The following is a 27,062-nucleotide window of genomic DNA, read 5'->3' on the forward strand; positions in this document are numbered from 1 at the left end:
AGACATTTTAAATAAAAACAGGATTAAGCTAATAAGAGTGACAGGAGGCTCACTGATGGGATTTTTGTGCCTGGAAACATTTCCAAACAGAAAAATTTGTCTTTCCTGTTACCAAAGGGATACATGAAAGAATCTTCTTTGCACAACTGTTGAGCAACAGGTGGGGGAGGGGTTGGTGGTGTCACTCAGAGCTTCACACAGCCAGAGGAAAACCACTTTCTCTGGCTTCTTGTTGGCAAGATTTTTGCTGAACCTGCAGTATCTTGATCCTGAAATCGGCCCACGCTGCGTCGTTTCCAAAAAACTATCGAAATTTCTTAACTTCTCTGATAGAAAGCAGTGACCTGTAGATCGGACAATAAAAGGAGTTTGTTGCTTTGTAATGTGTTTGTGCAGGTGTGGTGGGGTGAAGCTCAAACCATCCAAACGTCATTTTGGTCACATAGCATCTTTAATACCACCATTATAATAATTAGGATATCAAAAGTATCGAGTATACATACATAATTTGCATTGCGGTACACAAATCTGAGCTGATTCATGTTTTCATATCTTTCATTTGTTGTTCTCAGGATCAACTTTTATTATCTCGACATTGTGCTGATACATTAAATTGTCCTGGAGAACTCAACGCTATTTCAGGAAGGAGAACATTTAATCGGACATGTATTGTTAAGCGATATAAAAAGCTTTTTTGATATTTCCAAATGTAACTTGAATCCTATAGTCTACTACTTTCCAATACCAATATTCAAGAATCTTGATATAAGCCGAACTAGAGTCCATGTTACCAAAATCAACGTAGTTTAGGTCGGTTTCTGCACCTGCTGCAGCCTTGATATTCTGTTCTGTTCTTCTGGGGGGTTTTTTTGCAGTTAAGTTCTCGATGCTGTAGGAACAGTCTCTTGAAGCCATGCCTGTTTTTTATAACAGTCCCAGTATATGGATCCTCAGGAGTCTGAAGATGTGTGGAGTATTTAAGTGTGTGTGTGACTGGTTGAGGAACGCAAGGGTTAGAAAAAAAAGGAAATAAAAAGAAAGAAAGGAAAAAAAGAAAACCAAAATGGTGAGAACACCTCACTTCAGCTCCATCACCTGGGCCGTCTCAGTCCGTGCTGTCTGTCAGACGCTGGTGATGGAGGCCAGGCAGTTCGATGACTTCTGCAGTTTCTCAGGCTGCGTGGTGGGGGGCTCAGGGATGGCGCGAAAGCTGAAAGGCAGTCCAATGCTGCTGGTGCCAATGTGGCCTGGGCTCAGCGCCGGATTCTGCCGTCTATTGCTTTCCACGATGCTGGATGTGTTGGATGCAAGGCTTTCACGCGTTCTGCACGACAAACAGAAAGTTAGCTTGGAAATTAGAAATTCAAATGAGCTTTTTTACAGTGTAAAAAACAGTTTTTGCTCCCTTACAGGTTTCTTGGTTTTGGCTTTGTTTTGTTGACACTTAGAGCTGTCGTGACAGTTTGGTATGAGACAGATTTTCTGTGAAAAAATTGAGTTCCTATGCCTTTTCCCAGAGTTCTAAAAACAACCAATCAGAGCGAGGAGGAGGGTCTTTGCGCTGTGAATCACGTATCTGTGTAGCGCTGCTCATCCTTCCTTTTCCTGCCCCTTTTGCTCTCTGTTACGTCATTCATGAGAGACTAGTACAGCCTCTCATGAATGCTAAGGCTAGTGAGCATGGCCACCAACGACAGAAGATAAATAGTTTTCTTGTAACAATAAGTTGTTTCTCTGCCATTATCACATTTGACAAGTGCACTCATGAGGGTGATTGTCAGCTCTAAGCCCCTCCTCCTGGCTCTGATTGGCTGCTTTCGGTGCATTTCTCGAGACAGCTACAGCAGCTCAGGAAGGAAGTGGAGCTGATCAATATTTTCCTAGATTGTGTCTTGTATTACACTGTCACTAGAGACAGCTTTAACAATTATATAAAAACATGTTTGTTTGTTATCAAAATGTAACATAGTGCACCTTTAAGTTTTTCAGGTTAGCAAAATAATTTTCCAGCATAGAGTAATTAAACAAAGTAAAATTGTTGTACCTCCCTCAGCAGGCAACAACTGCCTGTCAGGCGTTTAGGATAACTGACTATCACTGTTTTGCAGAGGAATTTTGAGCCATTAAGCAGAATGGTTTTAATTCAGTCCCATTGGAGGGTTTCCTACCAAGAGCAGCTTGTTTAGGGTCATGCTGCAGCGTTTCAATCTGATCTTAGTCAGAACTTTAAGTAGGCCATTTGAAAGCCACTTGGTTTTTGTGGAGACATTCTGGGGTGAAATTGCTGCTGCTCCTTGGATAATTGTCCTGCTACACAATAAAGTAAATGCATAACATAAGCTTGAGCTCTCAGTCAAAAACTAATAGCCTGATATGCTTATTCTGAATGTTCTGCCACAGTGCAGAACTCATGTTTCCATCATTTAAAGGAAATGGTCCAGGTCCTAAGCTGTTTGTTTTGCTGCAATGTTCAACTTTTGAAATGTTGGTAGTTTTAAACACCTTCCAAAAAGGTAACTGAATGTTAAATCTATCTGTTCTTTCTGGACTATTTTATTAATTTTTTTTACCTTTTAAGGCTTAATAGACAAAATCCTGTTTTGAAAACTGATTTTATTCCTCAGAATATCTTTGTTTGATCTTAGATTTTTTTTGTTGACCTGAAACAAACAAACAAGACATTTTAAGGGGAACGTTTGTTTTGACAGCTTTTTTTGTCACAGAATACCAATACACGCCTTAAATTTCATTCCATACAGTCAAGTACAATACCAATTATGATAAAATATAATAAAATTTAGCTTTCAATTCTATATTAAGGTATGTGTCCTAGAAAGACCAGCTGATTACATCTTTGACTTTGTAGCAATCCCTCCTCCTCAGTGAGCTTGTAGTGACAGTGGACAGGTGAGTGGTTGACTTTGCAAAATTCCCTCAAATGGATAAAAATAAATCAAAGCACAGAAAATAATAATAATAATAAAAAAAACCTGTTTAGATTTGTTGAGGAGAACGAACCATGGAACTCTGGAGGTAAGATGAATCACAAAACTGGGTTTATGAAGACGACATCAGACAAGATTTTAACCACATTTTTAAGAAATGAGCAACCGACACAGGCAGTATGAGGAGCATGATGCAACCTACGAGCCTGGGATTTTTCTACTGAACATCTGATGCTGCTGCGAGTGGCACAGCAATTCCTTTGAATCAGTTCTAATCTAAGAAATGTTAGTTCTAATCGGAAAACTGTCCAAAGCCGAAGTCTAGTTAGTCAGTTTGGATATGGCAATATTTATCATAACATATGTAACCAAATATTTTGTCATGTTTTTCAAAGATTTTATCTTATAAAGTAGAATCCCAGAATGACACTTTTATGATTTTAAACAGTGACAAAGTCTGTTATGCTAATTGGACTCATTTGGCCAGTGATAATTTAACAAAAGTAATCCCCCCAAAAAGTGAAAAACAGTTTTCCAGCAGTCATGTTAACGTCAAATATCCTGCCAGTTTTAATGGATTTTTTTTTTTAGAAAAGCAATAACACGCGACTCAGACTTTTTGTGTTTCTGTGAATCTAAGTGTATGATTCAACACATGTTCCATTGAGTTTTAAACAAACTGTAAAAATAATTCAGGTTCGGCCTGAACAAAGGGAGCAACAAACCAGACACAACAATGGGTTTCTACAATTATCTCAAAAAAGTTTTGGTCCCGTCTGTTTGTCTTTTCTACAGAATCAGTGTTGCCATCATCTCACCAGCCATCTGCATGACATTATGATGGAATACTGTAGGAAAGAGAAAGGAAGTCAATAAGAGAAACAAAAAGTGAGTAAGAATGCTAATGCTTTATTAAAACCTGGGACCTTTAAAAGTGATCCAAAAGAAACACTATGGCAGAGTTTTTATTTACTTTCTCATCCATTCATTTTATTTATTTATTTATTTATTTATTTATTTTTAGTCTTTTTGGTTAGCTTTCTTAAACCTAGTTTAGTTTAAGCCTACAATCTCAGATAACAATAACCAATAATACATTTGAGCTGATTTATTTTAGTGCAGCAATTTGTTTTAGATTTAAAAAAACAAACAAAAAAAATATTACATTTACATCCCACTCTGACTAACAGGTGATGAATCAGCAGCCGCTTCACTTATGTGAAATTAATTTTCAGAGAGGCTGAAGTCTAAAAAGGACTGCTGGGCTGCCTCTGAGGGCTTTAGGGAAGTGAGGGGGTCACAGCTGCACCCACCGCTCATTCAGAGAAACCATACTTCACTTCAGACTCTCCAAAAGTCTCCAAGAATGCAACCAAAAAAATTGCTAGATTTGTCATTTGTCCCTATTTTTGAAAAAAGTTTCTAGAGGGGCCTGAAGATTCACATCACAGCACAACATGGCGTATGAGGGATTACAGACCAGATCCCATAAAAACACTAAAATTGGAAATTTGCTCACAGGCTAACGAACTTGGGAGTATGTGGCTTGCCCGTGGGTACACTGACATGTGACCAGAAGAAGCTGTAATCACACCTACAACCTTCAGATTCTATCCACTGCGCCACAGACGTCCATATGCAAGATTCAGCACAGCCTTAAATAAAGCACTGAAACATGTTTAACACATAGAATGAAGGTTTGGAAAATCATTTTAAAGGATCCATAAACAATGTAAATAATTCAGGTTTAATATGTTGGTACCTACTTGTGTTACAACACATTTTTGTTTTGTCTGTCACTCAGTTTATTTTTTTCAACTTGGTAGGCAGAATCTTAGCTGCCAACGCTGTTCATTGTTCAAGTTAGAATGATAGCAAATTTACCCAAACGAGCTTTACCTCTTCTTAGCTTAATCAAATCTATTAACTAGTTTATGTTTGATCAGTGTAAATATTTTAGATTTTGAATAAGAGACAATCAACTACAACCCACAATTGTAAAACTGCACTGAAACTGTCCAAACATCAATCAGCAATAGCATATCAACATTAGTATCAGCTTAGTAACTGTAGTGAAAGTGTCAGTTTTGTATTGTCACATTTGGATTTTGTAAATTGGATTTTATAACTGAAGTTATTTTAATTTTGTGAGCAATATAAAATAATGTTTTGAATTGCAACCAGAACTCTGCTAATCGTTTGTAGGGTAATGTTTTCCTACTGTTATCACAAAATAATTTGTGTTGTCTGACACTGTTAAATCTTTTAAATCAGATAATGAGTGATGGTAGATTGCCCTTCTGACCACTGCCAGGTTGATGTCACACATTATTTATTATTTAAAGTTTGTGAGGAAATGTTTTATCCTAATTTAGCTAATTTATGCCAAACAAAATCATGCTAACAGCAACTGGACACTTGTCTCATGAGACAAGTAAGAAACATTGTGTTGTTTTAAGTTCCAGTATGTAACTGTTATAAAACATGCTTTTTACATATTTGTTAAAACTGTCATGTTGGGACAATTTAATGTAAGACAGATAATCCGTGAAAAAAAAAAAAAAAATCAAGCTTCTCTGTTTTCTCCTACTACTATCTGCAGAAATAACCAATCAGAGCCAGGAGGTCTTAGTGCTGTCAATCAACTTAGTGTTCGGACTGCTCCCACCCTCCCCCCTTGCTCTCTGCTATATTACAACTTGTTCTTCACAACGGAGCCTGCCACGAATGCTCAGGATAGTTGGCATGGCGACTGATGACAGTGGATAAACAGTTCTCCTGGAAAGGTAAGTTGCTTCTCTGCCATTAGCATATTAATCAGTATGTACACGAGCACGATTGACAGCGCTAACACCCTCCTCCTGGCTCTGATTGGTTCTTTCTGATAATGGGGGTAGTGCTTTTCTGCAGATGACAATGGGTAGAGAAGATGGAGGAGATTGTCTATATCTATCATATCTGTCAATATATTTATAGTAAAAATAAAAAGATATTTGAACAGATTATCTGCCTCGTATTATACTTTCATGACAGGGTGGCAGTTTTAACAAATATGTAAAACAATATTTTTTAAAATAAAAGTTAAATACTGCAGTTTTAGTACATACTAATTGTATTGAATATAGAAAAATATTTGAATTTACAAGCTTTATATTCAATATACATTAAATGTTTGAAGTTTTATTGTTATAATAGCATGTTCCATTACAGTATTTTTCAGAATCAGTCAATCCCTTCTGATAATTGCTAACCATTGTTTTCTATGTTTTCACTGGTAAGTTGAACATTTAATTATCTTTGGTAATGTCCAAGTCTTTGAGGTTGGAAGGCCTTATTGTCATCATCATATTCTTTACCTTCCTCCATAAATTCTTCAGCAGATTTAAGTTTGGAATCTGGCTGGGCCACTTCAAAACATCAACGTTACATCCATTCAAAATGAACATTTTGATTAAATTGAAAGATGAATTACAACTAAATCTTAGGAATACTTCTGGGCTTAACTGAATTAATTGCTGTATTTTTGACAATCTTTAGTAAAACTAAATTCTCATTAAAGCTTGTTCACTCTTTTAAGTTTCTGTTGAAATTACACTGCCTCACAATAGTATCCCCTTACCTAACCACAAACTTCATTTTAATTTTGGGAATGTTACGTTAAAGAACAAAACAAGAGAGTACTTTGTTATAAGGTGGAAAAAAGATTAATATTCAGATTTCTGAAAAAAGTGGAATAGATTTTTACTCAGCTTTCCTGAGTAAAAAAAAGTATTTCTGATTCTGAGGGAACCAGTTTTCCTTTTTCTTCTTCTTTTCTTTTGGCTTTTCCCTTCAGGGGTTGCCACACCCAATCATCAGTCTCCATTTATTCCTATCCTATACTGTCCAACCAGATCCCTAAATCTCCAGTTTGGTTTACCTCCTAGCCTCCAACCAGGATCCTTCTACCAATATAATCATTATCTCTCCTCTGAACATTTCCAAACCATCTCAGTATGGTTTCTAACTTTATCTCCAAAACATCTAACATGAGATGTTCCTTTGATGTCCTCAATCCTAAAAAATATTCATCCTCGTCACTCTCAAACATAACCTAAACATCTTGACCTCAGCCAGCTCCAGTTCTGCCTCCAGTCTTTTCTTTATCGGTTCTGTCTCTGAACCACACATCGCTGGTCCAACTACAGTATTGTACACCTTTCTTTTCATTCTTTACAAGACCCTTTTATCACATATCATACCTGACTCCACTCATCCTAACTTGCTTGCACACCCTTCTTCACCTCTTTTCCAGACTCTCAGTTGCTCTGGACTGTTAATCCTAAGTACTTAAAATCCTCTACTTTCTTTACTTCTACTCAGTGTAACATCACCGTTCCACTGTGCCATTCTCATTTGCACGTGTATTCCATCTTACTGTGACTAGTCTCCATTCACCTCTTTTCCAGTACATGCCTCCACCTCTAGGTTTTTCTCTACTTACACACTGCTCTCACTGCCTATCACAATGTCATCTGCAAACATCATAGTCCATAGAGACTCCTGTCAGCCTGTCCCTCACTAAAAACCACTCTTTCCCTCGGAATTAGAAATACTTTATCAATCCCCACTGGGAAATTCTCAACTTTACAACCATGCACTAATTAAAAGTTAGGAAAATTAAGACAGTAAAGAAAAAAATGAGATTTAAAAACAACATATAAAAGCATATTGAGTTGCAGAGGTCACCCACATTTTAGGAAGGATCTCCAGTTGATCATTTCCCAACTGACTGTTGTGCCAATCCAGAAAATAAGTTTAATAAAGTATTTGTATGGATTTATAAATCATCATATTTTCTTAAACAAATGATAACTGAACATGTCTTGCTTTTTGAAAGGCGTTATCTTTTTAAGCACTGAGGATTGCCATGCTCTAGATATAATAACAGGTGATTGATCTTTAGATACTTGTGGGTCTGACATTTCAAAATACACGTGATCTGGTCACAAACAGATGGATTTGAGACTTGAGGACACATTCCCTTATAAGTTTTGAATGATCCACAGTTAACTTTGACTCTTACCTGGGAGAGTTAAAGCCACTGTCCACTGTGACACTGCTGCTGTCCATGCTGTCCAAGCGGGCAGAGTGAGCCGACTTCTGGCTGCTGCTGTTCTCCGTCTCCTTGGGGCTGAGCAGGGTCAGATTGGTCTCCAGTTTCCGCTGCAAATCGTGCTCCTTCTCCCGTTCAAGGAGCCACTGCATGGTTCCTTCTCCGCCACCACCACTGCTGCCTCCAACATTTCCACCTCCTTCCCCATGGTCTTTGCTGTCCTCTGCTGTGGCCAACTCTTTGTGCGAGTCCTCCTCTGCCTCTTCCTCCTCCTCATCATCTGATACGTTATAATAGTCAAAGGAGGCAGAAGGGACTGTTGGCTCCAAGCTGCTCTGTAAAACTGCAGGTGACGCTGAGGAAGTGGCTGAATTGGAAGGCTGCTGGGGCTCAGGATTGTCTAGGGCCTCTGTTGATTTGGCATGTGAGGCTTTCCGCAATGTGCCAGACTTGGTGTAGCTGCTGTCCACATAGCCAGTGGACAAGGCATTATGTGGAGGTTTGAACAAAGTGTCCTTGCTGAAGATCTCTTTCCTCTTTATCACCAAACTGCCTCCTCCCCCTCCAGGATCTACATTGTGTTGGTGTGGTGTCAAACGGGCATTTTGTGCTGGTTCTGGCGTCTGGCTTGGTGTCAGTCGTGCTGAACCGCTCTGTCCCTTTGCTGCCGACATGTCCTCTTTGTACTCCATTGTATGAGGAGAGGTAAGGTGAGGAGTTTGCCGGTCAGCTGGAGAGCCCTTTCGGAGTCCCCCTGATGAGGTTAATGTGTCATATTCTGATTTTGCCTGAGGCGAAGGGGCAGTAAGGATTGTTTCATTTGATGTATTGCACTGGAAGTACTCATCCGTAGAGGGCTTAGGAGAAAGTCCCATTAGCTCATTGTACGTTGGCAAACTGTCTCTGCTTTTGTTCCTTTCCATTGTACTCCGGATCCTTGACTCATCCAGACTCCCTTTCCCCAAATCAGGCACATTAAAGTCGGAGTGGAACTTAGCAGCAGAGAACATGATCCTTGAGTAGTGGGAGGACTTCTGTGTGGCTCGAAGAGTGCCATCATCAGTGTAGTAATGACTACGCTCCTCCAGACTTGGTTCAAAGTCGTCCGGGGCTCCCAGTGACGGACCCTTGAGAGAGTTGTCCATTGACCGAGATCGTTCCTTAGCTTGATCTGACCTCTCGTGTCGAGACTTTCTGTCCTGATTGTGGCTGTGACTTCTTTGCACTCTGGACTGACACGTTCCACGTGAAGGCTCAGGAAAGGGCATCTCAGTTCGTCTCTTGGCCAGCTCCCCAGACACGTCCCACTCAGGTGTAACTGGGCAGTACGATTCAGTAATATTGGGGTTACTGTGAACCAGATACGTTGCACCTCCACTTCGCCTGCGTTCCAGAGTGTACATAGCTTCCCGAGGCGAGCGAACCAACGAGTGGCTAAAGAAACGATAATCCCTTTCCATGAACACAAGATCCCAGTTTGAACCTTCAGATGGGTCTCCCCTGGATGTCCTTGGTTTACTGTGAGACCGAGACTTACCATGTGGTGCCCTCCGGTGGCCCCTGCCCCTCCGGCTGCGTGCACTATGCTGGGCAGAAGACCCCGCCTTGTTCTTCTGTGTACGCTCTTCCTCCAGCCTCTTCATTACAGCAGTATGCCTCGCAACATTCTCCACTGTTAAGTCAGGGTTAATCCTCCGAATTATCTCCATCTCCACCTCCCGTGGAATGGGTGTGGTTGGTACCTCCTCGTCACGTAGGGGCCATTCCTCAGGGGGGAACTGGGCTGAGAAGGTAGCCAGCTGTCGCATTTTATCCTTCTTGAAACTTAGTCTAAAAAGTTTGAGACCAAACCTTTTGGTTTGCTTCTCACCACTTCCACCACTACTTGCCTCTTTCTTTTTGGTCAGAGTGTCAGCTTTATAAGGGAAAGAAGTAATGCCTTTGCTCTTATCAGCTTGATCTTGAGAAGGCGGAGACTGTATAGGAGGAGAAGTGGGGGCCGGGGGATGGGGGTATGATGGCGGCTCTCCTCTGTGTTCCCTGGTCGACGTGCTTGGAAGGGTCTCCCCGCCATTTTGATCCTTGGGTGGCTTGCTTTGATAGGAATCTCCCTTGTGCTCCTTTGGTGACTTACTTTGGAGTGCAGAGCCATGCAGTCTTGACTGGTCCTCACGATAGGAATTGTATGAGTCATTGTGGTTCTTGCGAGAAGGCCTATCTCTCATACAGCCTGGTGTGGATGGTGTGACATTCCCAGACTGAGGTGAGGTACAGTTCTGTGGCTGTTGCTGTTGCTGCTGACGCTCCGGAAGCCGATCCTCCAGGTGATACCACTTGTTGTTTGTTCTGATGAGGGAAGGAGTGATAAAGTACGTCTGGGGAGTGACGATGAAGTAGCCCTCTGGAGTTGGATATATCTTCCTCTCTCGCACCAGCATGTTGAGAGTGTGTCGCAGGACCTCTGGGCTGGGTGTAGGCACACCTGCAAGAAGCACATATTGAATTCAATAAAGTAAAATGAAAATATTAGTGGAAAGAATAGTAGACAAATCCAGTAAAGTCAAAGGGCAACTTGTATTAAACATGTTTTCATTAAACCCACAGTTCTGTATTAAAATGTTTTTTATAGGTTTGATGAAATATTCTAATCTGAAATGTTGTGTTCTCATTAACTGTAAGCAAAAAATATATATATTTACTTATTTAAGGCTTAAAGGCATCAGTTTGTGTGGAGTTAAGCTATATAATTTGCTTAATTGAGCTGAATCAATGAGCTTTTAAAAATAATACTCTAATTTATTAAATATGCCTGTATATTCTCCTGTGTCTTAAGTAATAATGTAGACTTCTCCATGTTTTACAGGTTATCTAGTTTTAACTCAGAAGAAACATAACAATTTTAAACATTTAATTCCTAGCAGTATGTTGCATTAATCATTTACAGTTGGCAGATCTTGACAAATGCTTACATTCACTGTATACACATTACCTCTTTGTGTCAATGTTTGACACACTCAGAGCAAGAAGCCAGTAGTCCTGAAGACACATTAAAAGCCAGCTTCAAAATTGCACATAAGGACAAAGCCCTTCATTTTTGGAGACATGTCCTGTGGTGGTCAAAACCTCCACAGCAAAGTTTTGTTATAAGCTTAAAGAAGGTCACAAGAAGGCAAGATTACAAAAAAAATTATGAAATGTACAGTATGCAAAGAGACCCTCTGGCATTGTGGCATTTAGCATACAGAACTATATCACTGTGCAGTCATTTATGAAAATATCTGGTTTCAAAATTGGACAGATTAATAAAATCTCTGTCGAGATCAATAAAATAAATACGGTTATTTAGGGAATTGTTGGAATTTTTTGAAAATTACGGATGAGGCACTTACTGATTTTAACAATTGCCACAAAATTTCCCACTTTTGGTAACGCCCTCTTCTAATGAAATTACTATTAAAACTGCATAAAGAGATTGTTGTACTTAACTGCCCTCACTGACAGAAGTTTGGCTTAGTTCATTACTTTCTTTTGAACATGACAAGCAAATAAGAAAGTAAAAGAAATAGAATAACATAAAAACATATTAAATCAACATATATTTTACACTATGTACAGTATAACAGCCAATTGATAGAGTTGAAACCACCTTTTTTTCTCAATCTGAAGTTTAAACAGACCAAACCTCTCATTTTAAGTCAGTTAGAATTAACTAAATTATTTCTATTTACTAAATTCCACAAAAATGAAAGAAAAAATAAATCTTTTTTGTCATTTATTTATTTTACTTATTAATTAATTAATTATTTTATAAATTAAATGGTCATATACATTCCTTCAGTACTTTGTGCCTTTAAACTGTATGACATGGATCAAACATTTTGTTTCCTTTCACAGGATTCTCACAGTAGTTTCCTGGAGTTCTGGTCCGTCCCACCTGACAGAACTGGTGGAACTGAGTCCATTCTGTTGGCTGCCTCATTCACACACACCTTTCAAATCGGCTCACAACTTCTCAATAGGACTGAGATCAGGGCTTTGAGATAATCATGCGAGAACATTTACTTTATCTTTAATCAAACCACTTTGTCTGCATGCTGAAGGTCATGGTTCAATTGGACCTGAGCTTTCACTTTCTGGCTGGTGTTTTTAGATGTTGGTTCAATATTTCTACATAATATCCTTTCCTCGTGATACCATCTATTTTATGAAGTGGACTAGTTAATTCGAAAGACATTAATTAAATAAATCCCAGATGTTTTCCCCTCACATTTTTGTAGCATTTAGCAAATAGAAATGATTTTGGTAATTCTAACAGACCAAAAGAAAGAGAAGTTTGATCTGATTTAACTTTAGACAGGGAGAAAAAACGGCGGCTTAAGTCTGTGTATGTAAGCTTCTGGTTTCAACTGTAGGTTTAAAATGGCAGGAACAAATATAAACTTATTCAAAGTTTTGACTTTAACTACCTTAAAGTCAAAACTTCGCCTTGTGAAATTGTCATTATGATGGATGTGCTTGTAGCTGCCACCAATAGCTCAGTGGTGGATGTAAGTTCAGGTTTTCACAGCAGCAGTAATTGGTGCTGGTTTAACTCTCACCTCCTTGGGAAGCAGTTGCTCACACTCACCAGAATAACCAAAAGACAGTGTGAGTTCTTTTATCTGAAGCACTTGGTACAAAAGCTATCAACACAGCAATAAACTGAGACAACTTCCGTCAATAGGACCCACTTTTAAAGGGTCAAAACTATGTATTTCTCAGCCACATGGTGCCATTTTATAGCACAATCAAGTAACTATTTTACCTTCAGTTGTTACAAAAATGCTATATATAGAAAATATGACTTAAAAGAAATTTGACTTTGTAAGTTAACATCTTGACATTGGACCTTTGTCTCTTTAGAAACTCTTACTCTGAAAGTCTGCCTTCAGGAAGTCATCATAACATGGTTCCTCTATAAACCCTTTAAGAACATTTTTAAAGAATTTCTCAAACATAAAAGATTCAAAGCAACACTCCAGGCATTTTTTGATGAGGGAATAACAGTATAACATTATGTAATGCTATAAAAAGTCAATTTTACATAATACTGTCCCTTTAAGTTTATTAGACAGGAATGCGCCCCCCACTCACACACAAACGATATTAATACTACGTGCACCAGATTGATGCTCCACAGACAGAAATTAAGCAGATTCACAATTTTTAATTTAACATTCCACAGTTTTTAGACTAATACATTTTTATTGAAACATAAACATTCTATATTGTAGAAATTTCTCTGTAGGTATAGGCTATGTTCATTCCATTGGTATAACCATCACTGTCGTAAAGTGTATTGTTGCTGAAGGACATTAACCTTATCCATTTTTATTCATTTTTGTTTTCTTGTGAAAATTATGAATCATGAATTCCACTTCAGATCACTCCCTGGATTTACTGAAATGGATTGTAAAGAATCAAAAACAGGTCAAGAATTTTAGCAAACTGTACCTGTAACTGTATTTCACTAATCTTGAAGAACTATGTATTTTTATTTTTTCACTGGCTTTCATCCTCAAGATGATTTGCATTTTAAAACATGTATGAAACATTACTACTTCTAAAAAGAAATCTAAATATTGGAAACTATTTGTGCTGCAACTAACTTCACCCTTAGCACAACAGCTAGAACCTTTTGTCAGCGCATATTTTTTTTAGTCTTGAGAATTAGACTTAACAGAGTCAGTAAGTAAATCATAATCAAGTGCCATTTTAAGGCACTCAGATGTATCTGATCTGTTTCTGTTCCCCGAAGCAGATCAGGTTATGAGTCAAAACATGAAGTCATAACGAAGATACCAGGATGTGAAAAAAGCATTTACCCCATCACAGATTTCTCCTTATTTTTGCAACTCTTAATTGTTTTAGATCATCAAAGAAAACTTAACAGCAGACACCTGAGTCAACACACAAACAAACAAAAAAACATGTCTGGATGTGTTTTTCATTTATTAAGTTATTATTATCTGTGGATGAACATGCAACAGGTTGAGAAACCTGTTGCATGCTCGGATTCAAGCCCAGACTTTGATTATGCCACCACAAACTGTCATTATGGTTAGGCTTGTTGGTGTGCTTCCAATCATTGTCTTACTGCAAAACCAAAGTCTGTTGAGCTTTCGATCACAAAAAAAAAGGAGGAATATTTTTCTGGAAGAGAGCAGAATCCATGGTTCCAATCATTATGGTGAGTTGTCCAGGTCCTGAAGCAGCAAAGCAGCCCCAGATCATCACACAACCACCACCATGTTTGACAATAGGTATAATGTTCTCTTTATTAAGTGCTTTGTGTAGGGGTGCGTGATATGACAATATTAGACTGTACAATTAGAAGGTGTCTATGAAGGAGACAATTGTTTGACACGTCAATTTTAATACAACTAGTTTTGGAACTAATAAAAAATTTAAAGGAAAACATCAGCATTTTAAAATAATCATTGCCTAGAAAAATATTCATATTTTTTTAGTGTTGAGAAATGGACTCAACAGAGTCCAGATATTTATATTTTTCTAGGCAATATTTTTTCCCGCTGTGGAAAAATATATTTCCACATATATTTGAACATTCAGAGTCAACGTTTAGTCAACTTACTGAACATCCATTTCCGAATATTCAACTTTCAGGGGACAGTTACTGATGTGAACATTTTCTTGCCAGCTGGGTACAGAGGAACCTACAGCTGCTCCAGGAATAGCTGCTAATGCTACATTAATAAATATGGAGCAGGACGCTTAGGTCTTCAGAAGGCCTGGTTTGTCAGTTTAACTTGTTATTAGCTAATCAGATTTATTGGACTGATTGCATTGGAGAGTCTGCCTATAACAAGCAAGATCAGTTCAGTATACCGTAAGCCTGGTCGGCCTCCAAGCTGTATTTGCCTCCCCGCCAGTGTCATTTTGTTTATTTTAAATAGGGTTGTTTTATATACATCAATAACCGTGATGTATAAAGAATTAAGCTAGGCTTGTAGCTGACGCATCGAACTGGGCGCAAGGACATGATCACCTGCCCATTGGCCTCACATGCTATTATTTCTAAATTATGATGCCTGCTCATGCACCTCTGAATTTTTGCAACTTTTAACATTTTTAACACAACAAGACGATGGGCTGCTGGTGGACTGCCTAACGCCTCTACCACTGGGCTTAGTGGGTTTTCTAGGGGAAGCCCTGACACCCTAATAATAAGAGATTAATGGAGATTCCTCACCATAATATCAGTACCTCTCCTTGTGTTACAGAAATAGATTATCCACAACAGATATTAGTAGATCTCTAAACAAACACTGCTGGTGTTTTTTGTCTTCTGATCTGACCCAGCATTTTTCTTCCTCCTCTGTGTGTTTGCTGTTCCATATTTGTTTAATTTTTGTCGGATACTAAAATTAGTTTGATGGTCTTAATCATAAAAGTGTAGCAAGAAAGCAAACAGAAGAAATCTGTAAAGGGGAAATGTTTTTTCACTCCACTGTGCATTTCTAATAGATTATTTTTTCCCCTATGTATTCCAAGTTTCTGCATGGATTTGTACCTGGAAAACTGGCAGTGAGGTGCTCCATCAGTGCCTCCTGGTTGACAGGCTTGTGGGCAGAGTTCATAGCAGAGATGGCCAAGCACAAGATCTCCCCCAGTGGTATGAATTGTGACTGACTGATAGGTGACATACTGATCGGAGACACATCACCTGCAGAATGAGGAGGAGGAGGCAGAGGCACAACAGTTAGATCATGAATGAACAGTGGGCGCAGCGTGTGAAGCTATGATGTAATGGTCAAACAGCGGCAGTGTGCACGCTGCCAGGAACGGCTCCTCCCCTCGTCTCTGTGCTTCCTTAGCCTCTCTTTGCTGCTGCTGCTGCCTTTTCTGGGTTAGCAAAGCGAGGCATCTGCTGCAGCAGAGTGAAAAGTCCTTTGCAAAGCGCTCGTCTGTTTCAGAGAACCGGCTAAAGCATCCTCAAAGATGGACCTGCTCAGAATTCCACTCCGAGCTAACCCACACAGAAATTCTCAGGTCCGCCATAAGCTGGCTTTGCTGTCAGCCGTAGCGAATGATGAGATCATCCCGTACCGCACAGAAAGCCCGGGCTTCAAGCTCTACCCGAAAGTCGACATCTGTCTAGCTGGAAGGTTGTAAAGCAACACGCTGCATGCAACTGCTGCAGCATCTGTGCTGTAGTGACCCTGTCCCCTGACCTACATCTCAGAATCACACAAGACGATGAGGAATCTAATGTCCAAAGCTCAAGTTTGACATAAAAATCCCCCACATCATCACATCGGAAAAAAACAACAGAATCGGCATCACCCATCTGAGTTGTGCTTCTTTAACTTTAGCTCTGCCTCTTCAGCAACACTCCGCCTGAACGGTCAGTTAAGCAACACGATGACGTTATCTCTGTTTAGTATCTCAAGCCCTTTAAGCCTCGTGTGGCTGTAGGGGACTTCATGAATTTGGACAGACATGCGTTTCAGCTGTGTTAAACCAGGACACATAGACGGCCTAATATGATGAAAAGAAATGAGTTATTTTGCAAAGTGAGAATGGTCCTTCATAGTCTGAGATGAGCAAACACGCTATAAGAGTAAAGGACAAGATTTGTCCCAAAGGTACACATCCTACAACCATTTATACAAACAGTACACGCTGTACCTACTTTACCTGTTATCTACATTTCAAAACAGCTCAGATAAAGTGCGATTATAAAAATATATCAAGGAAAACACACACAGATTTGACCCCACTGAGATACCAGCTTCCACTGGGAAAGAAAGGAAAAGCTTTCCCAACACTTCTTACATCTCACATCATCCCCAATGGGTTGGAGCTGATTCAAAACTGATTCCACATCACTTTTCCTAAACTCTTAGCTGCCTTAGCGTAGAGAAGGTGGAGCTTCTGGCAGAAGATGGGGTAGAGGGTAGGGGGAGTGTCAGACTCACCTGGCGCACGATAACTTGGTGGGGATGGAGAGAAATGCGGAGGAGGAGGAGGAAGATGCTGCTTCTGCACACGGATGTCCTTCTCGCTACGAGAGAGATTGTGATCCAGCGGACGTTCGGGAAGCTCCGAGCTGGGCCAGGCCCGCCGCAGATTGCCGCTGCGGTTCTTCTTCATCGTGACCCCCCTTTAGTACCCCCAGTTTTTTTCCTAATCCGGCGGCCTTCACTCCCCAGGGACCTCTGGGATAAGGAAGCGTGGGGCAAAAAGGGGTGGCAAGGGGTAGGGGGTGCTGGGAACTGGTGAAATGGGGGGGAGAAAAGAGAGAGAGAGGGCCAGGGGATGGGGGCAGAGGGGGAAGGAAAGGAGGGGAGGTGGGGAAGGGGGAGGTCGACCAACCTCAGGCTCAGTGCCTCCCCCACATCAATGAGAACGTCCCGCTAGAGCGATCACACACCAGACATGGCAGGAACCAGTGTGCGCCTTTACACACATTCACGCATCTCATTTACATCCACGAGCGAGCTACGAACGAGCGCGTCGGCGCTGTGGGCTGTTGTCATCGGCTGATCCGGGGCGACGGCGGCGGAGGAGCAGGTGATTGCGCGAGGCATCACCCTTTCATCAACATCAGTCCCAGCCACCATTTGTAGCATCCCCATTTGCATGCGTAGGGAGGCACATTACGTAGCCACTCTGATGTGGGAGGAGGGAGCGGGAGAGATGTTGGAAGGGTGGGGGTTGGAGGGAGCAGGGGTAGAGATGAGGGAAATGGGGCATTGGAAGCAAAGAGGACGGTGAGAAAAGGATTTCAGCTGAGCTTTTTTTTTTTTGGAGGGGGGGTGAGGGGGAGCTGCGCGTTCCCTTTTCAGAAAGTAGCAGGGGAAAGGGAGGGTGAGGGGGGGGGGGGGATCCGGAGGAGATTGATGGTATGGTCACAGAAGCAAAAGCTTTAAGAGGCCCAGTCTTTGACAATAGCTCAATTCACCACAGGAGTGCTCGGCCGATCCCCCCTCCCGTAAAACAAAAGAGCTGGCTTTAAAAAAAAAAAAAGAAAAAGAAAAAAGCCCGAAATAAAAAGCTCCATTCAGGCCCCGATGGGCATTAAAACCTCCGTAGTAAGCTCAGCGCCGGAGACACCATGTTCACCTCCATCTTTATCCCATCAGCCACAAGACCCCATCGTCCTTTCGACAACAGCACACCAGCGAGAGGGGTGGGGAGAGGAAAAAATGGTGAGCATCGAAATGAAATAAATAAATCAAGTCAGGAATAGATATCCACAGTTTCCCCCCCGCGATCCGACGTTAGAAGCTCCCTGATCCGATCGCCGTAGCATCCATTCATTAACGGGGGAGGGGGGGCGGAGGCTGAGGGGGGGTGTGGGGGATGCAAACTCCAGTCAACGGCAAAAATCTCTTTCAACGCTAATGCTGCAGCTGCTCCCAGCACCTCCAGGAAGGGTGTGTGAGTATGCGTGTGCACGCGTGTGTGTGTGTGACAGGGAGAGAGCGAGAAAGAGGGAGAGAGAGAGAGAAAGAGAGAGAGAGAGTACGTATGTGCGCATCCGCCTGCTGCGCGTGATTCTGCATGCGTCTGTGTCTGGGTGATTGAGGCTGAGGGGATGGGAGGAGAGGATGCAAGGGAGAGAGAACGAGGACATGCGTTAGAGGCAGAGAGGAGAGTAAATATGAACACACACACACACACACACACACACACACACACACACACACACACACACACACACACACACACACAACAAAAAAATAATAATAAAACAAAATACAAAAAAATATCCACTCCTCTGGTAAAAGTCCAGGGGAAATAAAGAGGAACACGTCTTTGGCTAAATTTCCATTTCCATTGTCTCCCTCCACCTTCTTTGCAATCAGATGTCCTCTTTAGGGATGAGGGGGCCCCTCTCTCTGCCTTTCCTGGCCCTATACGACAAAACTCACAGTCAACAGGAATCACTTAGAGACAGCAGGGTTGACTTTTAACACCTGAAACAACTGAAACTTTGCTGAACTCCAAAAAGAAGAGAGAAAAAAACACAAGAAGACGACAGCAAACAAGCAAATGCACTCCATGCTGACTCACATGTGTGGAGTGTGAATGGACGGTTGGAGGGACGGGACAAGGAGCAAAGTGAGAGGGGCAGGACAGGGCAAAGTGGGGAGGTGATGGAGTGGGTGGAGGGAGGTGGAGGATGTCACAACCAATCTGCTCCAGTTCACTGATACCAAAAAGAAAGAGGAGAGCAGCAGCAGCAGGAGGAGGAGGAAGAGAGAGAGCAACACAACGCCAGCCATTTTATTTCTCAGTTGTGCTGCAACAGCCTTTGTTGCTATGACAACGCAAGCCGATGAGCTCATAGCTGTTAGCTTTTGAGTGTTGTTCCCTTAAAGAGCCAGTTACCCAAAATAGAAAGTCGACTGAAGCACATAGACAAGGACCAGAGAAAGTAATTATATAATGTAATGTAATGTAATGTAATGTAATGTAATGTAATGTAATGTAATGTAATGTAATGTAATGTAATATAATATAATATAATATAATATAATGTAATGTAATGTAATGTAATGTAATGTAATGTAATGTAATGTAATGTAATATAATATAATATAATATAATATAATATAATGTAATGTAATGTAATGTAATGTAATGTAATGTAATATAATATAATATAATATAATAAAGAATGTTGTAGAAAAGTTTAAATAATTGTATTAATTCAGTTCCAAAATGTTTATATAACATATTTTATAGGGATGTCCAATATATCGGCACTAACATCGGTAAGAGAAGTCATCTTGTTGACTTTTGTTTCTGGAGTGTCCTCTGGTTCTGGATGTCCAGCATCTGGGAGGACTTTTGCTCTGACCTTTTCACTTTTAGACATGATGAGTAACCGTGGCAACAAGATATAAGTTCTTTACAATTCGGAGCGGCTAATTAGCATCTGAAAGGTTCAAAACGTGCCTGAACTTTGACCCAACTCTGACCCCAAATCCCAGAGGAGTTGAAAAGGAGGTTTAATGGATGCAGAGCGGGACCAGAGAGCAGGGAGAGAAGGAGGAAGTTCAAACCGTCTCTACCATCCATCACCTTGGGCAAAGATCAAATCCCAGACTCTAAAGTTTTCTGCCTGGCTTTCTAACCAGACGGCCAGATGGAGCAGCAAAAAGGAAAGGAGGTGGATTAGCAGAGCTTGCCACCAACTGACGGATTCATCCAGGACAAGTTACTGTGGAATATTGTCTCTGCTGCCTGGACACTGAGCTGTTAGCATGTCATAATGGTACTGTAACAGTCTTCAGTCAGAAGCCCAGAGAGATTCATTGTATGACTGACTGTTACTGTTGCATGACTGTCCACAGCACCACCATCCACAAATACTCTTTTAAGATTCTTAAACGGTATTATTAATGTATTTAAAGTTGCTTTTTAAACACAGAAATGTTGACGTATTGGAAAATATGCTCATGTACTGTGCAATGTACGGTATATATTCAATACTCTGTTTGCAGGAATTCAGCTTGTGGCACTGATAAAGTGTTGATGACCGCAAGCTGCTTTGAGAAAATATGGATTTTATTTTTCAAATTGAGTTACTTGAATTAATACATTTTTCAAAGATATTCTGACTTATTGAGATCTCAGGAGGTGTGTCAACACACTCACCTGATTTTGTCAAAGTCACTTTTGCCATAGATTTTTTGAAAGCTTTGATCTACATTAGTTTTTATTTCCTTGTCATAATGGGGGGGGCAGACCAGAACTGGACATTTGACAGCTGCTGGGTCACATTCGCATGTCTCAAACTGACCTTCAGAGGCAGAAAAGAAAACTGTCATAAAAAGTCTCAATTCAGTACATAAAACCAAAAAGAATTTTATTTTGTTGCTACTTTAGCACCATTGATTAAACCACAATACCTGCACAACTTAAAAATTATAATTTCTCTGAAAGATAAAGACTTAAGATAGAATAATATAAAACTGCAGATGTCAGTAAGGCCTAACACATTTTATCGTTCAGTTGCAATGACTACTGTTTACCAGCAGGTGCTTATATTTCAAATTTATTATAAAATATATTTGTTTAATATTTGTTTCAGTAAATGATCCAGCTCCCAGCAACAAGTACAGCAATTAAAGAGTGTTTGGTAAAATGAAATGCCACTTTTGCAAAAAAAAAAAAAAAAAGAGAGAGAAAAAACAAAAGATCAAGAGTTTGCCATATCTACATCATCTGTAGGATATAAGAAATGTCAAATTTAGTTTTTATAGAAGTTTTATATCTTTATTTTTACATATAGAATGCTGTTTTTTTCAATGTGAGACATCTAATCTGGACTGAAGCTTGTACTTGTGTATGATGATGTCACAAATGAGACAGTGGCTAAATAAAGTTTTCCTATTTGATAATAAAGCGTCTTTAACTTTTATCTTTTCATCTTGAATAAATAGTGCTGGACTCCATGTAAGAGTAACAATGCGATTTTCGTCAAGACCTTGTCACAAAAACTTTCCCAGCAGTGAGTGTGCCCCTCAGTGGCTCATTTAACCAAAATCTCATTCTCAAAGCTAAAAGTAAGATCAAAGACATACAGATTTTTACGTTGATATCCAACGTAAAACATATGTGAAATATATAGCAACAGCTTCTGCTGCGTCAAAACATTTCCTCCTATTCTCTGCGGAGGCCCTCCCTTTCCTTTCAGCGAAGAGCAGTGCTGAGCAGGGAAGTAGAGTCGGGTAGAGTTTTCCTGAACAAACACTGCACTTTTCCTGCCTAAAGAGCACAAACCCTAATTCTTCAGCCTCTGCTAATCAGATTGAACAGTCAAGAAAAAAAAAGTCCTTGTTTCTACAGCAGAAAGTCTGAGACTTTCATCTGGACTTGTTAATCCAGCAGCAGTTTAACTCTTTTAAACTGCTGCTGTTATTATATAAAGTCATTATATTTCTCTATATCACTCTAGTAAACACTTCAATGTCAACAGGAACTGATAGTTTAAAAGAAATGGTTTGACAAAAGTCATTAAATTGTAGCAAAACCAAATTTGCAATATTAATAGGTAAAAGGTAAGGCCTGTTAATGTGGATCACATTGAAATTGTGCTCAGAGCCTCAAACAAATAAAGTTAAATAGTATAAAACTCAGTGCAGTCATGATGTGAAGCAAAAGACATGCAGTATAACGACTCTTTATTTATGCTAACTATTCGTCCCTCAAACGACTTCAGGTATGGAAGTGTTGGGCACAGAAAAACTAAGACTAGTCCAGTTTGTCACCGACTGATAAAAACTGCAAAAAATAAAAAAAATTAGAAATGATTCAAATTATTGTGATCCTAAGAAGATATTAATTGAATCAAGAACAATTCAGGACTGCACAGGTATTGTACAAATCATGCAATAATCAAGAAGTACTTTGAAATTATAGACACTACATGCCAACTTAAAGGAAAACATATGTAAAAGTCAAGATTAATATTTCAAAAAGCTGACCTTTGTTAATTGGATCTAATCACAATATAGATTTTATTTTAGATCACTAAAAGACAAGTGGAAGACATATAGAGTGCATCCAGAAACTATTCACAGTGCTTTACGTTTTCCTAATTTCATGTTACATTCTTTTTCTGAATATATTTTTCTTAAAGTTGAAAAATAAGTGCTGCTTTTTTAGAAACTGGTTATGCTTCTGCTTATATATTTCCTCCATAATTTCTGTAATTATTATGAAGCAAGTTATTAAGTCTGCTTGGTTACAGTTCCACAACTGTTAATACTGACCAAGTAAACTGTATTTCAAGTCGTCTTAGAATGTCTCATACAGAAACAGAAAGCTAAATGTCCTCAAAGGCTTTGATATTTAAAAGTTAGTTTTGAAAGAAAAAAAACTGTAAGCACACATAGTGCACATATTTTTCAGTAAGCTCACATTTTTATTTTTAAAATAGTTGTATTTACTGATATGATATATTATTCTAATTTTAAATGTCAGATCTTAATTAGAAAATTGTAATAATTACATAGATTTTCAAACATCGATCTGTGTGCGATTATAAAATGAATTTCACTTAGTGATAACGTTCCTGAAATAAATCATGCTTTAAAATTATTTATTGAATGGGTCTGCATCATGATCAGTGTTTCCATTCAACTCATAGGAAAGGTTTGTTTGTTTTCATTTAAAATAAGCAGGTAAACCTGAAGCTGCATGGGTGTCATGCTGGTTAAACTGTCACTGATCTCTGTGCTCACATGGCCTCACTGTTAATGTGAAGACTGAAACAAAAACAGCCCTTCCTCTGATTTTCAAACTGCACAAAAATATAACATGACTCGTAAAAATTCACTTCATACAAACAACATAAGTTACATTTGCACCAGCATTTTTGGCTTCGGCATTATTAATTTTGGTGAGTCATTAGCTACAGGACAAACATTCCACAGCTTATCAGTGTCTGTTGGTACCGACAAGGACTTGAAAGCAGCCTAGCAGCAGACCAGTCACAGTCAGAGATGTCAGACTGCTGCTCTGATATTATGTATCTATCAAGGTTATCATAGTTCACTAAAATGAATCAAATAGCAAAAACTGAAATTGAGAAAACATTTTTGTTACCTGTAATACACAAAATGGTAATTAATGGGAAAAAACTATAGCTAACTGGAACTATAACATGCATTTATAAAACTGACTAAAGTATGTTGAAATTATAGATATAATATTCTTTGATATGACCCACTCATGAATCTATTTATTAGCCTTTCAAATTGAAATAAATTCCTTCTCCCCACACAAGACGTTTACGTCAGCTGTCGGCAAATTACGGTACTCCATACTCCTCTAGGTGGCAAAATGGCAACAGCAAAACTTGGGAGAAAACACCACAGTCAGTTTGTTGTTCAAAAAGTAATTAAATACATTTTTTGAAGATGGTATTTTCTGTTAAGTATTCATTACTCAATCAATGTTTTCATGATCAAAATACAAAACTTTACCCTGTTTGTCGATTTTCTGCTGAGGTTGAAAAAAAACAACACAATTTCGCAATCATGGTGTTTATATTAAATGAGAAATGAAATGAAAATCTCGTGTGAATAACTTTGTTCCCGTGATAAGTCATTAAATAACATATAATGCCATCATCCTCCAACCACTTCCTGTTTTCTTCTTTGTGGTTTGTGCCAATAGCAACATCCAGTTGCTCCTGGACTTGTGTGATGTGAAAAAGTGTTTTCTTTGTAGTTTTGCAAAATAAACTAATTTTGATACGCCCGAAAAATCACCTCATCCTACCACCAAAGATTTTGTCAGAAAACAAGAGTTTTTAAAAATTATTTTATTGATGTTTCCATTAAGCACATTTATTTGTGCAATTGTAGTCAAGGCAAACATAGCTAGTGTCTTGTTGCTGTTGCCTTTACTCCCCAAACATTCTGAGTTTCATTCAGGTGGTGGAATAATTGTCAACAGAACTTTGTGCATAAATCTGCAGAAAACCATCAATTTTGTGTTTTTACTCTGCCTCTCGTCAGTGCATAGACCATGCATCACGTCATCTACACGCAAATGGAAGCTGTGGCCCAACTGAATTCACATGAATCGGAAGAACCCTGACGTTGTCCACGCCTGTCTCTGAGAAGCTGCTGTGGTCGAACCTGCTTAAAGAGACGCTCCAACATGACTTAGTGCGTATGTGAGTCATAGTTTTGGCAGAAAAAAAACATGGGCCTAGGTACTGAAAAGTTAAACTTGAGAATAACAGGGGCCCAGTTCCTGAACTCGTCTTTGTGAATCAGTAAGAGTATAAGTCATAAAGCGGCTGCTGTCACAAGGTGAGATGATACATAAGCTGCCTTTTAACTCCAACTAGCTGCGACTGGTTGGTTGCAACTCTGGGGGGCATCTTCACTGGAATCACAGACTAATAACTTCCTCTTAAAACTTTGGCCAGAAGTATTTTACCTCACAGCTCCTCTATGCAGGTTTTAACATGGTTAACAAGACTTCAAAAAGAGATCTATAAAACCCTACATTGGAATATGCGACGTTTTGGTATTAAAAGCAGGTTCTGTTAGTTTGTTTTTCACTGAGACAGTCTGGTTGTCATAGTCTGGGGTGAGAACCCCAAAAATCATACTCAAATAAAAGTAGCACTACTTCAACATCTTTTAACTCGAGAAAAAGTGAAAAAGAGCCATCCAAGAAATGATTCAAGCAAGAGAAAAAGTATTTGGTAAAAAGTCTACTCAAGTACTGAGCAACTGATAAAATTATCAGTCATTTTATATTTAAATATTACATCATCAGACAGAACCAAGTAAAGTTAAGTAATTTTGGTATTTTAAGAACCCAAATGACAATAATTCATATAACTAACAAAAAATAACAAGGAAATATTATTTTACTACTGAAAATTACAGTACATCATGAGGGATGAACTGGTGCATTTTGGGTTCAATAAGTCCTCTGTCCATAATCTCCATGTAGCTTCCAAAGAAATCGACCATAGCCTCATAATTTTTGAATACTTGAATATTGTTTGTATTTATAAAAATCAAAACAATTCACATTATTTGGGCCTATGAGTTTTATATAAAGTGCAATGTTTACAAAACACCCAGCCCTTCGTAAAGTCTGTTCGAGGCCGTATCTTAAGACTTTTTAACATTTTTTGTGAAATAAAAAATAAAACAACAACAACAATAATAATAATAATAATAATAATAATAATAATAATAATAATAATAATAATAATAATAATAATAATAAAATAACAAAAAAAAACCCACATCTTTCCACTTCACAACTAAGACCTGCTTTTTTGCTGGTCAACCACCTAAAATCCCAATTATAGAGTCTGATTTTAGATGCACTGATCTGAGCTTTATTATTTATTTTACATCATATTCAGAATTCCTAATTGAGGTTTCTGAACCATTTGAAAGACGGTTTGTTGCAGTTTATTTTCTTAGATGAAGGTAGTCAACCTATTATTTTTGGCAGCTTCAAGTTCCTTTATTATTTATTTTTAGATTGGCTGTTATACTCCTAATTGCACTGACTGAACAAACTAAAATTGTTATTTTTACGCTTGACCAAGCTCGTGAAGATTTTGCTTTATTTAACTGTGCTGTTATCACAAAAAATAGTTATCAAAAAATAGTTACTCAGTACATTTATGCATGCATTTAAAAAAAAAAAAAAAGAAACATTTTAAATCAACTCAGCACGGTTTCTCTGTATTGAATGGGTATCGGCCGATACTAAACCACAGATGTTTGTATCCGTACCGGTGGTGAAAAAAGTGTATCGGTGCATCCCTAAAATATGACAAAATGTTAAAGGTTTCAAGGAGTTACATCCGTTTACTGTACATGGCGTCCCGATAACTGATGGTCACTGCTGGACTCTGAAGCTTGTTACCCACCTATGCATCTGATATGAAAGCCTTGCGGTGGCTGCAGGGTCCTCCTGGTCCAGGCGTTCCTGAGCTGCTGAAGATGCGCCTCCTGGCTCTGGAGGAGCAGCACGGACTCATCTATCCAGCCCAGGAAGAAGACCTCCGACAGAGCCTCAGTCAACGGCTTGTTCCAGAAGTGCTGCATGTTGACGGCTTTAAAGTTGGCGAAGACCTCGTAGCCGGTGTGACGCTCTAAGTTTTTCCACACCTCCGCTGCATCTGGCGGCGGTGATGATGATGATGGTGAACTCGTCTCATCTTCCCCGCTGACCCGCGACAGCACGAGAGCCAGAGAGAGAGGAGTTATGTGGGAAAGCTTTTCCATCCCTGCTTCGCTTCCCGACAAAAAATTGACATTTCTGAGCGGGAACCTCGTTATTAAGTTCTCAAGCCTCTCATGCGGCCTCGTATTTCATTTTTAAAGGTAATTTGTAGAAGAAAGCTGCCCCTAAGTCAGGTCAGGTGCTCCACATAAGCGGTCGTCAGATACGCTGTTCTCAGACTGTAACTGTCAAAGAGCATTGCGAACTATTTTCAGCCACAAGAGGCG

General features: G+C 39.3%; 1 protein-coding gene across 4 annotated transcripts; it reads right to left on the reverse strand.

Annotated features, from left to right (window-relative positions):
* Positions 1-432: 432 nt before the first annotated feature.
* On the reverse strand, positions 433-27,009 carry stox2a (storkhead box 2a). Of its 4 annotated transcripts, none has more exons than XM_044115759.1 (5): positions 26,480-26,591; positions 17,022-18,962; positions 15,614-15,766; positions 8,011-10,522; positions 433-1,324 (listed from the first exon to the last, which is right to left on the reverse strand). In XM_044115759.1, the coding sequence occupies exons 2-5, from the start codon at positions 17,194-17,196 to the stop codon at positions 1,123-1,125; spliced, it is 3,042 nt and encodes a 1,013-aa protein (XP_043971694.1). In that variant the 5' UTR covers positions 17,197-18,962; positions 26,480-26,591; the 3' UTR covers positions 433-1,122. The 4 variants fall into 4 exon arrangements, with proteins under 4 accessions (XP_043971694.1, XP_043971697.1, XP_043971696.1 ...); XM_044115762.1 differs by having other exon boundaries at positions 17,022-18,206; positions 26,480-26,590; XM_044115761.1 differs by having other exon boundaries at positions 17,022-18,635; positions 26,480-26,580.
* Positions 27,010-27,062: the final 53 nt, after the last annotated feature.

This window comes from Gambusia affinis, linkage group LG04, assembly GCF_019740435.1.
Source record: "Gambusia affinis linkage group LG04, SWU_Gaff_1.0, whole genome shotgun sequence".
Taxonomy (NCBI): domain Eukaryota; kingdom Metazoa; phylum Chordata; class Actinopteri; order Cyprinodontiformes; family Poeciliidae; genus Gambusia; species Gambusia affinis.

Bases quoted from the DNA above. Each gene is read 5' to 3' on its own strand.
- stox2a (XM_044115758.1), bottom strand. From the start codon at position 26,837: ATGGAAAAGCTTTCCCACATAACTCCTCTCTCTCTGGCTCTCGTGCTG. The intron at 15,767-26,479 runs GTGGGTAACAAG...CTCATTCTGCAG, and splicing joins CTTTCATATCAGATGCATAG to GTGATGTGTCTCCGATCAGT. The intron at 10,523-15,613 runs GTACAAATCCAT...TGCTTCTTGCAG, and splicing joins CCTCACTGCCAGTTTTCCAG to GTGTGCCTACACCCAGCCCA.